General features: G+C 39.8%; 1 protein-coding gene across 2 annotated transcripts in view; it reads left to right on the plus strand.

Moving 5' to 3' along the window:
• The first annotated feature begins 225 nt into the window (after positions 1 to 225).
• The window catches only part of LOC127649294 (partitioning defective 3 homolog), a 119,379-nt gene continuing 106,012 nt past the window's right edge, over positions 226 to 13,592 (plus strand). For both annotated transcript variants that reach the window (XM_052134339.1, XM_052134340.1), the window contains exon 1: positions 226 to 537. In XM_052134339.1, coding sequence (XP_051990299.1) covers positions 418 to 537 — 120 coding nt within the window. In that variant the 5' untranslated portion in view covers positions 226 to 417. The remainder of the gene's footprint in view (positions 538 to 13,592) is intronic.

The raw sequence follows: 13,592 nt of genomic DNA on the forward strand, positions 1-13,592 counted from the left end.
AGATCCGAACAAAAACTGAGCGTCAAGTCATTGACCCATATATATTTGGAAACTGATGCCCCCATGCTAAACCAATCCCACTGACATACTCGTGCAGGTATGCGCATCCTCACTATGCGCCAGCCGTCGCGGTTGTTCCATTCCCCACCGCCAGAGGATGCAAAGAAGGCCGTTTCCTTGATTCCCGAACCGATTCAGCGTTTCCCGTACACAGATCCCAAACACTAAACAGGTGGTCATACTCCGCCACACAGAGCCCGCAGCCGCGATGAAACGGAACGAGTACCGATTTTAACTAACTTCTGAGCCGCCAAGGTGCAGAATCAAAGATTATTCATGGTCTGGACTTCAAAGTACGGGAACCTTTGATCCAGAGTTTCCCTTGGATACGGGAAGGTCTAAGGAGAAGTGGAAACTATGAAAGTGACGGTGTGTTTTGGAAGAACTCGGGTCGTGGTTCCGTGCGGAGACGGCAACCTTAGAGTGCACACGCTCATTCAGCAGGCCGCTATGCGGTACAGGAGAGCCATCGCCAAGGTGAGATACTGTAACACTGTATCATCTGATTGCGCTTTGTAAAACAATTGAGCTGGACGCAGCCGGTGAGGGCTGCAATATGGCGGTATAGTCGAGACGGAGTGAGCGGGGGAAGGGATTGGGACAGTCCGGACACTTTAACTCTCGACTCGGGAAAGAACAGCTTTATTACAATTAGTGTGTTTTTGTCCACGAATTTGCTCTCCGGATGCTTTGTTTAATATCTACGCCTCCAGCAGAGTGCTGGAAACCAGTGAGCAATTGGGCAATATGAAGTAATATGAGAGATAGATAGATTTACTCCACGTTTAGACGTTATTGCCCTTTAGAAAAGACATTGTTTACAAAGGACACAATTTCATGTACATAAACTTCTTGTTTACGCGTCGGATAGCTGTAACTGACATTGTGATGAAAGACTGTATTGACCTTTTCTTGTGTGTGTCTGTGAGTGTGTCCTGTGCTTTGTTTCAATGAGTTGATGAAAGCAGTCTGTTGCTGCTAGGCTAGCCCTGATAACTGATATGTCGTGTGGTTTGTTGATATTGTGAGATAGTAATGACATGATATAAGTTTTTAGAGATAAAGTTAGATAAGCCTTGGACTTGTTAAAACAAGTAAGCTAGTTTCTGAATGAATGAATGAATTACTTGTTTGTGGCAACTGATAAAGCTACTATAGTATCATCATTGTTTGGAAAGGGAGCAAGCCCAAAATAGTGAGATTCTGGCAAATTTAAATATAAGTTGAAATCTTTTAAGGCTCATAATTGCTGATTATTTCCATTGAAATTGTATTTGCGATTTTACATTTAGATTATTAGAATTTATATTAAAATACTTATTTTGTGTGGGCAGTTGCATGCCATATTTTTTGTAATACTCATATTCATTTTAATTGCATGTAAAACAAAAAGTATAATTCACATTTTGAATAAATTGTACATACACCGATCAACCTCAACATTAAAGTCACCTTCCTAATATCACCTAATATCGTGTAAGCTCCCCTTCTTGCCACCATAACAGCTCTGATCCATTGAGGCATGGACTCCACAAGATCTCTGAAGGTGCCATGTGGTATCTGGCACCAAGACGTTAGCAGCAGATCCTTCAAGTCTTGTAAATTGCGAGGTGGGGCCTCCATGGATCAGACTTGTTGGTCCAGCACATCATAGGTGCTCAATCGGATTGAGAGCTGGGAATTTGGAGGCCAACTCAACACCATGAACTCATTGTCCTGTTCCTCAAACTATTCCTGAAAATTTTTTGCAGTGTGGCAGGGCGTATTATCCTGCTAAAAGAGGCCACTGCCATCAGGGTATACCGTTGCCATGAAGAGGTGTACGTGCTCTGCAACAATCTTTAGGTAGGTGGTACATGTGAAATTGACATCCACATGAATGGCAGGATCCAAGGTTTCCCAGCAGAACATTGCCCAGAGCATCACACTCCCTCCGCCGGCCTGCCTTCTTCCCATGGTGCATCCTGCTGCCATCTCTTCCCTAGGTAAACGGCCCCCAACGGCGTGCTAAGGAGGAGGCTGAAGGCTTCAGCCTCTAGCATCAGTCGCTAGTGTGCCTCTTGAGGAGAGTGGAGGAGAGGGGAGTGAGGTTTACACACTGCACAGCTACCTACAGCTGGCTACATTACACTAATCCTCACTCCCATCACGGGTCACGGCACCACTGTAACCAGCCCTGCTTGACCCTTTTGAGACTCTGTGTGTTTTAGTGTTTGTGGACTGGCCCAATTTACTTCCATTGTAAGTGCATTACTGTAACTGCATTTTTTGCTTTTTTTATAAACAATGGGAAAGTCTAAATAATTATTTTGTGATAAACAACATTATGCCACAAATGCTGTTTATTGAGTTTAACTTGCATTGAACTCAGAACATTCCTTTAATGAAAAGCAGTCTGGGCACAGCAACAAAACGTCTTGGGCTTGTTTTTAGACCCCTTTTTGAGGCAACAGATCTCCCAGAATAGCGCAAACTCCAGTGTGCATAAGTGAGAAATCGGCACTCAGGATCAGCACTTAACATAATACCGTTCAATACACAGCTTTTACAGTTAAATGATGCGAGGCCCAGAGATTACAGCTCGATATTTGAAGGGAGATCAAGAGAGAGAGAGAGAGAGGGAGAGACAAAAGCATGTTTGTTCACATAAATAAATAATTTTCTCTTCTAGTAGAGTATGAGCAGAGTTGTTTAGGCTTATATGTTTTTAGCGTCGGCCACCTGTGCATGTTTTTGGGGTGAATCATTTGTTGTTAAATAAATGTCATGGCCACTTTGTTTGCTCTAAACAGCACATCAAATGTTGTTCATGGCTGTGATGTTATAGCTGATGTTATGATTAGGTTGTGAAGTTTAATTATTATGTAGAGGTATATTATATTGTTGCAGTTGTGTTATGATGGTGTGTTATTGTGATGTCACTCTTATGATTATGTGTAGTGCCATTGAAATATAGTATTGTCATTTTGTAGATAATATTATGATAAGTTGGGGTGTTATGGTGATGACAAGTAGGTGATATGATGATGTGGAGTGTGGGGTATAGTTGAGATGATTTAGCTGACAATTTGATGATGTTAAGTGTTATGAAGTAATATTGTTTTGTTGAGACTGGCAGTAGCTGTAACTGAAGTCTTGCTTTAGGAGGGACAGACAGACAGTGAAACCGAGACAGACCCTGTGAATGTGTGACCTACTGTGTCCTTGGTTTAGTTACACTGTCAGTCATTCCATTTGCTTTCCTTTTTCCACCAAATACCTCTGCCCCTCTTAAACTACATTAAGCTCTCTCTCTCTCTCTCTCCCTCTATTCCTCTCCCCCTCTCCCTGTCTTTCTTACTTTGGTCTCATTGAGTGCATTTACATGCACTTAAAAAGTTCGATTTCAGTCGGACTAATGCAATAATTTGTCTTTTTAAAATGTCATATAAATGCATCAGTCCGTTTTGCTAAATCAAACTTACAAACCTAGATAATGCGATTGTTGCAGCATGTATATATGTCAGTCATGCGGGTCGTTTGCTTTCTAGGTTCTAGCCTTTCAGCTGCCCATACTGAAGCACTAACTGCTCTTCAAATCACACCTATACATGGAGAGAGAAAGAGACAGGAAGACGGAGGCGTACTGTTTGTGATTCTGTGAGGTTTCAAGGCTGAACTGTTGTCCTGGATTATTATATATCAGAATATCCAGAGCTCCAGCACACTTTATTCCAAACTGTATATAAGTTTTCAAATTTAAGGGTCATTAGTCTTTATGTGTCTGAGCTGTAGTGCAGGAGTCAGTGTGCTAAACCATATACAAGCCTGATATACCAGCACTGTTAGGATCACTGAAAGAACTGCTGAGCTAGATTCTCTCAGAAATATGGAAAGACATAAAACTGAGACCATTTTAGGGACATTTAATGTGATCTGTCCTGTGAAACAGACATCCTAACTGATCTATTCTCTGGTCTGTTGGCAGTGAGTTGGCAGGTCCACAGATGCATGTGTTCATGTAGAGCAACACCCAGTTGCAGCTGTGCCTTTAGAAATAAATGGGTTCTGCACTTGTCTAGCCTGATAACTGAATACGCTAGGTGCCCATTTTTTGGAATTTGTGGTATCAGCGGCTTGGCATTTAAATGTTTGCAAGCGTTTTTATGCTAAAACAGACACATACTTGAAGAACAGCATTTTCCTTATGGCGTTTAAGGGATCAAGAGAAAGTGGTTTAACACATTCGGTTTTCTCCCGCAGAATGTGGCATGTAAATGCATTTGCGCCATTCTCACAGGTATTTGAAGAGTGTGTATGTGCATTGGAAACACCGGATAACTAACATTAGTGGCATGCACAGCAGGGGCTCAAGCCCCTACCCCATTAGGGGTAGCGCCAAGCCCCTACCCCATTTGTGCCCAAATCTAAAGCCACCCCCCCATGGTCGTCCAAAAAAGTGTGGGAAATCTAATAATAAAAAATAATAGAATTTAAACACTTTTTAATCTCTTAATCTCAAAATAATTGTAATAATGTGTCAAAATATTATTTTCTTGTGAAGTGCAGAAGCATTAAAGAAAAAAAGGTGGGAAAGATGGCAACCCTACTATTAACAGGGTTCCAGACTGTGACCATTTTTTGAGAATGTGCGAGTTCAAATTTTATGTGGTCGCATTTGTGCGAGTGGACGCTCGCGCAACAGAACGCCGTTGTATCAACAGCAGCTGCTGCAGTCCGTAACTTATGTTCAAAATGAACGAGTACATCATGAATCCGTTTTCCGAATCGTGTTTTTGACTTATCCTGAATCACTACGGTACGCCTATAATAAGTGTTTATATTCTGACTATTGTATCCCGGGCTTGGCTTGGCTGCGATGTTGCCCAGTGCCTGCGTGACTCGCCATAGACATTAACGGAGAGAAGTAGCTCCGGCTACAGTGTCCTTCCGCAAGAAACGTGCAGTTTATTTATAAACAACGTACACGTCACGCGCATTGCACACTGATGGTGAAACGCGCCAATTCCGAATTCACGAATTAAAATGAAAAAGTCAATTGCTGAATACTTTAAAAAACAAAGTGTGGAAGTCAAGGATGCTGGTGGAAAGGACCAGCCAACGAGCCAGCACACAGGCACAACTGATGACGAGAGCACAGGTGCGGACAGGGAGGAACCGAGTGAGCAAAGGAAAAAGAAAAGGCACAACTTCCAGCAGCAATGGCTTAGACAGTACCCGTGGTTGCGATACGAGGCTAATGCCATGCATTGTTTGTAGGCTACTGTAAACAGTGTGGCCCATCCATTGCAGGTCATTCTAAATTTGTTACAGGGTCTACGCAATTTAAGATTGAGTCTATTAAACTGCACAGTGAAAGCAAAAAACATAAAACCTGTAGGGACCGGTGTGTCTCACGAAACACCGAGCCCCTTCCTACGTCTTTTCAGCGGTTAGATGCGAGTAATCGCTCGACAGAGGTAAAGGAAGTGATTATAAAATGTAACACTGTTTATAACATAGCAAAAGAGGAACTCCCGTTCACAAAATTCAAATCAGAAATTATACTGATGAAAAAGAACGGGTTGAATGTTAATCCCACTTATGCCAACGACATAGCCTGTGCCCAATTTATAGGAGTGATAGCAGACAATCTGCGAAAAAAGACGGCTGAAAAAATTTCCTGTGAAGACAGTAAAATTATATATCAAACATTAAAAAACAAATGTTTTTATAATAGTTTTTTTTGATTTGATAGTTAAAAGATTAAAACATTTTGCTAACATGAGGTCTTGTGTCACTGTCACTCTTTTTACATCAGTGCAAAACTAGGGTATGCAGATTAAGACCACTATTCATTAGCATGCATTGATTAATCCCATGGCATGTAGCAGAAAAAAAAAAGGTGCGACCAAATCATATGCTGGTGCGACCAACTGAGAAAGTTGGTAGCACCAGTGCAACCAGTGGAAAAGTTAGTCTGGAGCCCTGATTAAAGTGCAATTTTACGGCTGGTCATGATGGAAGGTTAAGGAGATAAACACAGAAACATAGTTTGGAATATCTGGAAATAAAGCAAAGCAACAGAGAATGAAATAGCGAAGTCTTCATCATATCCCATGTTTGTTATTTACACAAGCGTCATAGGGAAATTGTTAGGGGTATAACGGACAGTAAAAAACAAACATTACGGTTCGCCACCCATGGTTCAGGAAGCATTGGCACCGCGGTCTGTTCACTCACATTTAATGAACTTCTTAAACTACTTCAAAGAGTTCTCATCAAAAAATCCTCCACGTGCATCAATGACAGCTTTGCAGATCCTTGGCATTCTAGCTGCCAGTTTGCCCAGAGACTCAGGTGACATTTCACCCCACGCTTCCTGTTGCACTTGCCATAGATGTGGCTGTCTTGTCGGGCACTTCTCACGCACCTTACAGTTTAGCTGATCCCACAAAAGCTCAATGTGGTTAAGATCCATAACACTCTTTTCCAATTATCTGTTGTCCAATGTCTGTGTTTCTTTGCCCACTCTAACCTTTTCTTTTTGTTTTTCTGTTTGCAATTCTTGCCTGCACCCCTGAGTCTTCTCTTTACTGTTGTACTCAACTAGTGTTGCGTGAGTAGAATTCAATGAAGTTGTCAGCTGAGGTCATGTGAGGCACAAAACAAAAACTGCTTCTGTTCTACTGATGACTTACTGGAATTATGATACTGGCATTATCCAGTATACTAGTAAATAATAAAGTGTTTCTTAATAAGCTAAACATTTATATTGAAATAATATGGAGTTAGAAGTTTGTGTATTAAACCCAATTATATCCACACAATAATGTAAAGATATTCTAAACTGATTATGCAAAAACAACACTGTTATCAGATCAGTATCGGCCGAGACTGAGAGTTCCAATATCGGAATAGGATCAGAAGAGAAAAAGCGATATCGGTGCATCCCTAAAAATAGTCAAAACATATAGCAGAATACACTCACTGAACACTTTTTTAGAAACAATATGGTCCTAATAAAGTGCCTGATGTGGTCTTCCTGCCTCAAGGTTTGATGTGTTGTGCATTCTGAGATACTATTATGCTCATTACAATTGTACAGAGTGGTTATCTGAATTATCGTAGCCTTTCTGTCAGCTGTAACCAGTCTGGCCATTCTCCGTTGACACCTCAGCAACAAGGCGTTTCCGTCTGCAGAATTGCCACTCATTGGATATTTTTTTGTTTTTGGCATTATTCTTAGTAACTGTTGTGTGTAAAAATCCCAGGAGATCAGCACATACAGAAATACTTAAACCAGCCTGCCTGGCACCAACAATCATGCCACGGTCGAAATCACTAAGATCACACTTTTTCCCCATTCTGATGGTTGATGTGAACATTTTCTGAAGCTCCTGACCCGTATCTGCATGGTTTTCTGCATTGCACAGCTGCCACACAATTGGATGATTAGATAATTGTATGAATAAGTAGGTGTGCAGGTGTTCCTAATAAAGTGCTCCATGAATGCATGTGATTAATGTGTGTGCAAACGGAAAGTTGGAAGTGGGGAAAACCTCCCTGATTCTGTGGTTAATAAATGAAATTATGCCAGCTTGGGAAAAGGTGAAAAAGTCCATATATTGTAATCAATATGTATGTTCACTTTGATCAGAATAATCTAGAATCGTCAAAGGAATTTCATTCTCTCTCTCTTCTCTCTCTCTCTCTCTCTCTCTCTCTCTCTCTCTCTCTCTCTCTTTCTCTCTCTTTGATTGTGCTGATGATGGTTTCTATATGTAATCAGTTTTTCCCCTATATGCATTTTGCAGCCCCACTGTGCTGCTGCAAAATGCATATTCAATTTCACAAGGTTCATTTTATATTCTTGATGCAACATAATGCTTACCAGCCCTAGTCAGCTGTGGGCTTTCTACACTGCGAAAGAGAACCCCCACACACACACACACACACAAATACATGCGCATAACACACGTGTCAAACTTGTTTCATTTCACTTAGTCCTTGAGCAAGAATGTATCAGGTAGCACTTTCCATGTGAATATTTTTTTTTTAATCCCCTTTTCTCCCCAATTTTGGAATTCCCAATACCCACTACTTAGTAGATCCTCATGGTGGCGTGGTTACTCACCTCAATCCGGGTGGCGGAGGACAAGTCTAAGTTGCCTCCGCTTCTGAGACTGTCAATCCACGCATCTTATCACGTGGCTTATTGTGGATGACACAGCAGAGACTCACAGCACTGGAAGCTCATGCTACTCTCTGCGATCTATGCACAACTTGCCACGCGCCCCATTTTGAGCGAGAACCACTAATCGCGACCACTCGTGACTCTACCCTCCCTAGCAACTGGGCCCATTGGTTTGTTTAGTCATTAGTCACTAAGCACACCCTGGATTCGAACTCGCAACTCCAGGGGTTGTAGTGAGCATCAATACACGCTAAGCTATCCAGGCCACTCCCTTTGAATATTAATGAGCCTACCCCTGTTATCCGTATGTTTTGGAGTGCATTTTGCTCACTTCAAAAGTAGAATATAACAGCGATACTGTTACTGACAAATGTGCGACCAATTATCAACACTACTCAATGGATAGAGTAGTGGGAGCGCAGAATAGATGTGTTAATTTGCGGACCCACAGATCATTATTAACAGCGCTTGACGCTTCCTGGGTCAATTATCAACACAGCAGAAAGGATAAAGCAGCGCAAACGCAGAGCAGGTGTGGTAATTTGTGGACTGTCAACTCTCAATCTAACTATTTTAAATGCCAGTGAGAAAATACCAGTACTTTATATAGAAAAGATATTTACTAATCATGGTGGTGAGGAGCCATGCATGGTTTTACCTATGGTTACCATGGATTTATTACAAATGTAATTGTTAAAACTATGGATATTATGGAAGAACATTTTCATAATTATTATGGTCCAAGCCATCAGTTTTCCATCTGTATAAAATCTGTTCTCTTTTAATGCTCTCTAATTGTAGGAAAATGTAAGTTGTTTTGTTTGCCTTCAGAAATGCCAATAAATTACTGTAGTTTAATCAGTAGGAGCCTGATGAAAGGAATCTGTAAAGGAGAACTTAGTCACACTGTCACATTATTTAAATGTATAAACATTAGGTGTTTTTCTGCAGATGTTATTGTTCTTATCATAATTTTCATCTGCATCCCAACCTCAAAATCAATGCTTTACTGACAAATGTGGATTTAAATATCAAAACATGTAATATTATTGGTAATTGCAAGGGTGCTACCAAATCAGGTGCTGGTGCCATATTATCAATGGGTCCTTTAAGGGCACAAATAAACCCTGATGTGGCCCAGGCTGAAATAGATTTTGGCATCCCTGTTTTAAGCTATTCCTTGACCAGAGCACATTAATACAGGTCTGTGATTATGGAAACATGCATAACAGCACCGCTGAAAGAAATATCTTAGGGGAAACATTGGTAATCTCTCAGTGTTATGTGATTCAGTAGACTGTCACACTGACACAGATAAATAGTTACACAATCTATTGAGTTGATTTGAAAAATAAAATGCCTCATTTTAAAACGAGGGGTTGTGTCTAATATGAGAACGCCCCTTTCTTTGCAATAACTTGAAAACAAAATTCAAAAAGCCATCCTGGGATATCATTACTCCAGAAATGTCTTTAAGGATATTCAGTCTGGTTTTACAGTTTATTGTATTATTCCACACCCAAGACCACCCATGTATGTTACTGTAGCACAGCTGTACAGATTCAACACACTCATATTGATAATAGGAAGATCAAGCTTGAAATTAAACATACAATTTGTAACCGGTGTCATATAGTATTAATATTTGTAGGTATTAAAAAAGAAATCACATTGATTGTTGCTATATAATAGCAACACATGAAAAAAGAATCACAATACACAGATTATCTCTCAAGGCCCTGGTATAATTATACTGTAGAATCACAGGATTCCAGGTAATTCCCAATCCTAGCAACTTGGCTTTGTGCTCCAGTCTACCAGAGGTATTTTAGTAGCAGAATAACCTTGGAAAAAATATGTCAGTTTATGTTGCGACTGTTCACTGCCTTGGCTTTCACACTGCCATATGCCTGGCAAAGGTGTTGTTCTAGAATTGTGTTCAAGAAATTTTCCTTTATGACTGGCAGAGCCTACATTTCCACTGAACTTTCTCCAGGGGGATTGAAGCCATTTATTAGTATACTGACTTTCCTGCTAAGACCCACAAGTATCATGTTTAATTTTCACTGGAAAAACTCTCAGATAAACTTTCAGAAATACATGTTAGAACACCAACTTTATACAATGAGTCTCAGATTATCTCATAGATCATAATCTAATGTGGAGTAGGAATAGTATACTCAAAACAAATTATATGTCATCATTTAACCACCTTCATGTTGTTACAAACCTATATGTCTTTTTTTTCCTCTGTAGAATATAAAAGGAGATGTTTGGCAGAATGTTAGCCTCAGTCATTATTAGAAATTTGGTTGTATATTTTTTTCTATACTATTTACGCAAATTGTGATTAAGGCAACCAGAACCTCATTTAGTCTAACGTTTTATTTTTTTGTTACATGGAAGAAAGTAAGTCATATGGATTTGGAATGTCACAAGGTTGGTTAAATGATGGCAACATTTTTATTTTTTGGGGAACTATCCTTTGAAGTGCATATAAAAACTGTTATGATAAGGTTTGTTATACATGTTATGTGGTTTTATGAATGCATATTATTATTATGTCTATTTTGGGCTAATTTAGGCTCTTGGCTGCTTTGAATATAATTATTAAAGGTGTTTTTGTTCTTGGTCTAAAGAGAGAGAGTTTTTTTTTATTATCAGTGTAGCATCTGTACGTGAGGGATGGCCAATTTGTATAATGCCCTACATAGCAAAAAATAAGTTGACACCCCTTTTTATTAACAGGTTTGGCTAGTCCACTTGATTCCAGTGAAGACAAATTTTAATGTCATTACTTTTCAAGACAATTGTGTTTTTCCAACTTTGTGGCAACGGTTTTGGGGATTGCTATTTTCTGTTCCAACATGACAGAGCCCCTGTGCATACATTGAGGTCCATAAAGAAATTATTTACTAGTGTAGTATGGAAGAACTTTACTGGCCTGCACATAGCTAGATCTGAACCCCATTAGCCACTTTTCCATTATTGGGCCAGGGCTATCAATTGGCTAGCGGGGGCCAATAGCCTCGGACCTCGAGCCACAAGACCAAAATTATCTGCGTTCCCACCATCGGGCCAATAACTCTGCAGTAGAGGTCTACCGATATAGGATTTTACTGATAACTTTTTACACATAAAAAAACAAAGTAGTGAATTGCAATATCTTAAGCTTTTATTTAACCCTTACTTTTAAACCCTCACGCTTTTAAATTTGACATTCCATCCAAACTCTCCAGGAAGTCCTGTATGTGTCTGTTGTTGGCAAGTTCACAGTAGTTTAATTTGCTTCTTATTCAAATTCTGGACAAATGCACCTCCAGTGCCTTTCTAAATGCATATTATAAGTGAACTGAACTATTGAGCATCTACATCTGAGATGTTGTTTGTGAGTAGCACTCAAATATTGCGCACCGTGAAGCCTAAAAATAGCTGCAAGTGTGTGTGTAAACAGAGCAGCACCATTCACTGATGCTGTGTGTGCATTTGATATATTTACTTATTAAACACAGCCTTTTGTGATTCACAGAGCTATTGCACATCTTCAAGTGGCTGATCACTTCACTTCTGGTGAGGGGTCTTTAATGTGAAACAAGGGCAAACTAGTGAATTGCAATGTCTTGTGCTTTTTTTTTTAACCCTTCTATAAGATTCAGTGATATTTTTGTTTGTATTTTGCACTGTTACGCTCGTTTAAATTCTCCAAGAAACTCGTTACTCACACACACACACACACACACTGATCACTTGATGATTATCTATTCAATATTACAAAAATACGTATTACTGTGAGGATAAAAAATGTATTAAAATCGGATGGGTTTCTGATTTGTTTATAAGTTTCTCTTGACTGCATGAAGATATTTTCCTCAAATTTCTCACTACCTTTTAAATATACAACTTCGCTGGCTAAAGCATAAACGTTACTGGATATAAACTAATGCAAATAGATGATAATGCATTTTATTTAAACATTTGGGTAGGTCTTGCGTGTTTTTTGTCACATTGTTCTAACCGCTTGAGGTTAGCTTTAATGTTAGCATCCTCTCAGCCTGGTCTGCAAACATACTGCTGTTCTCTATTAATGCAGCGTCTATTCTAGAAATGAATTACTTTATGATATGACAACATGTACTGTATACATTTTAGTTGTTGGTGTTTTAAATCAGCATTGTTCAGCTCCATGTAGTGTTCCGCTGCATTCAACGTGCAGTCTCACGTGTAGGTCTGGGGAACGTTAAAACATTTTAGATACTGATATCTTGACTTCGATACCGGTTCCTAAGCGATACTTTTTCCGATACCAATTTTATGAAATCCGTTTTAACAAGATTACAAACAAGATTACCTAAAAAAACTTTGGTTTTATTTTTTCAGTTTGTTTACTTTTTTACAGACTCAAAGACTCATCTCCTGAGCCTTCTGGTCTCCTCAGGCCAGGGTCGGCAGGGGCAGAGGTATAACATTAATATGAGGAGGAAAGGAAAAACAAGAAAGCTAAACTGTTAATTCAGCCAACCCTAAGGATAAGTACGGTTTAACAAGATAACTAGTTTAATGTACGTTAAACTTGATCAGTTACTGTCAACCCTAAAGCATTTTTAGCATTAAATGAGCTAGCTATTTATAGCCATTCATTCAAACAATATCTAACGTTACCCAGGTCCCAGTTTATAGGACTATGTCACCGCGCACAGAAATGTAATTAATGTCAATAATGTACACGTTAATTTAACATGTACACAAGCATGTACCACTACAAGTTAGCCGATTTAGTTTGTTGGTTTGTTTGCTAAAATTTAACCATACCTGTTGGTGTCCCAGTCATAGCGCAGCTGCATTCATCAGTAGTTTTGGAGGAGGACTCGTGTGGTGGGCAAGTTGAAGGAAGCTCTGTGGCTGGAGGATGCTGAGAGGATGATTGCACCGGCTCAGTCTTCTTGCAGTCGAAGACGGAGCAACTTTCTGCTCTTAAGTTTATTCCGTGCACTGTCAAGTGCTTCATCAGATTTGTCGCAATTATCTTGTCACAAATATTGCATCGTGCGCTGTTGGCATCGAGCCTGGTAAAATGTAGTCACACTTTATCTTTTCCACATCTTTTCCATCTATGGGGGTTGGGATGCATACACACTACAGCCTCACATGTGAGCCGCATCTCTGGGCGTAACTGGCGTAAATTAGTGTTTCTCCTTGATGCCTAAACACAGCCAATCACCGGCATTTGTAGATTTGGGCACATCTAGCATGCTACATGCTCATCACTGACGTTGACAAGATTAACCCCTTAGGTATCGAAATTTGGTACCGAACGACAATAAATTTATCGATACTCGATTGTTTAGAGGCAATTCGG

The sequence above is a fragment of the Xyrauchen texanus genome, chromosome 9 (assembly GCF_025860055.1).
Source record: "Xyrauchen texanus isolate HMW12.3.18 chromosome 9, RBS_HiC_50CHRs, whole genome shotgun sequence".
NCBI lineage: Eukaryota > Metazoa > Chordata > Actinopteri > Cypriniformes > Catostomidae > Xyrauchen > Xyrauchen texanus.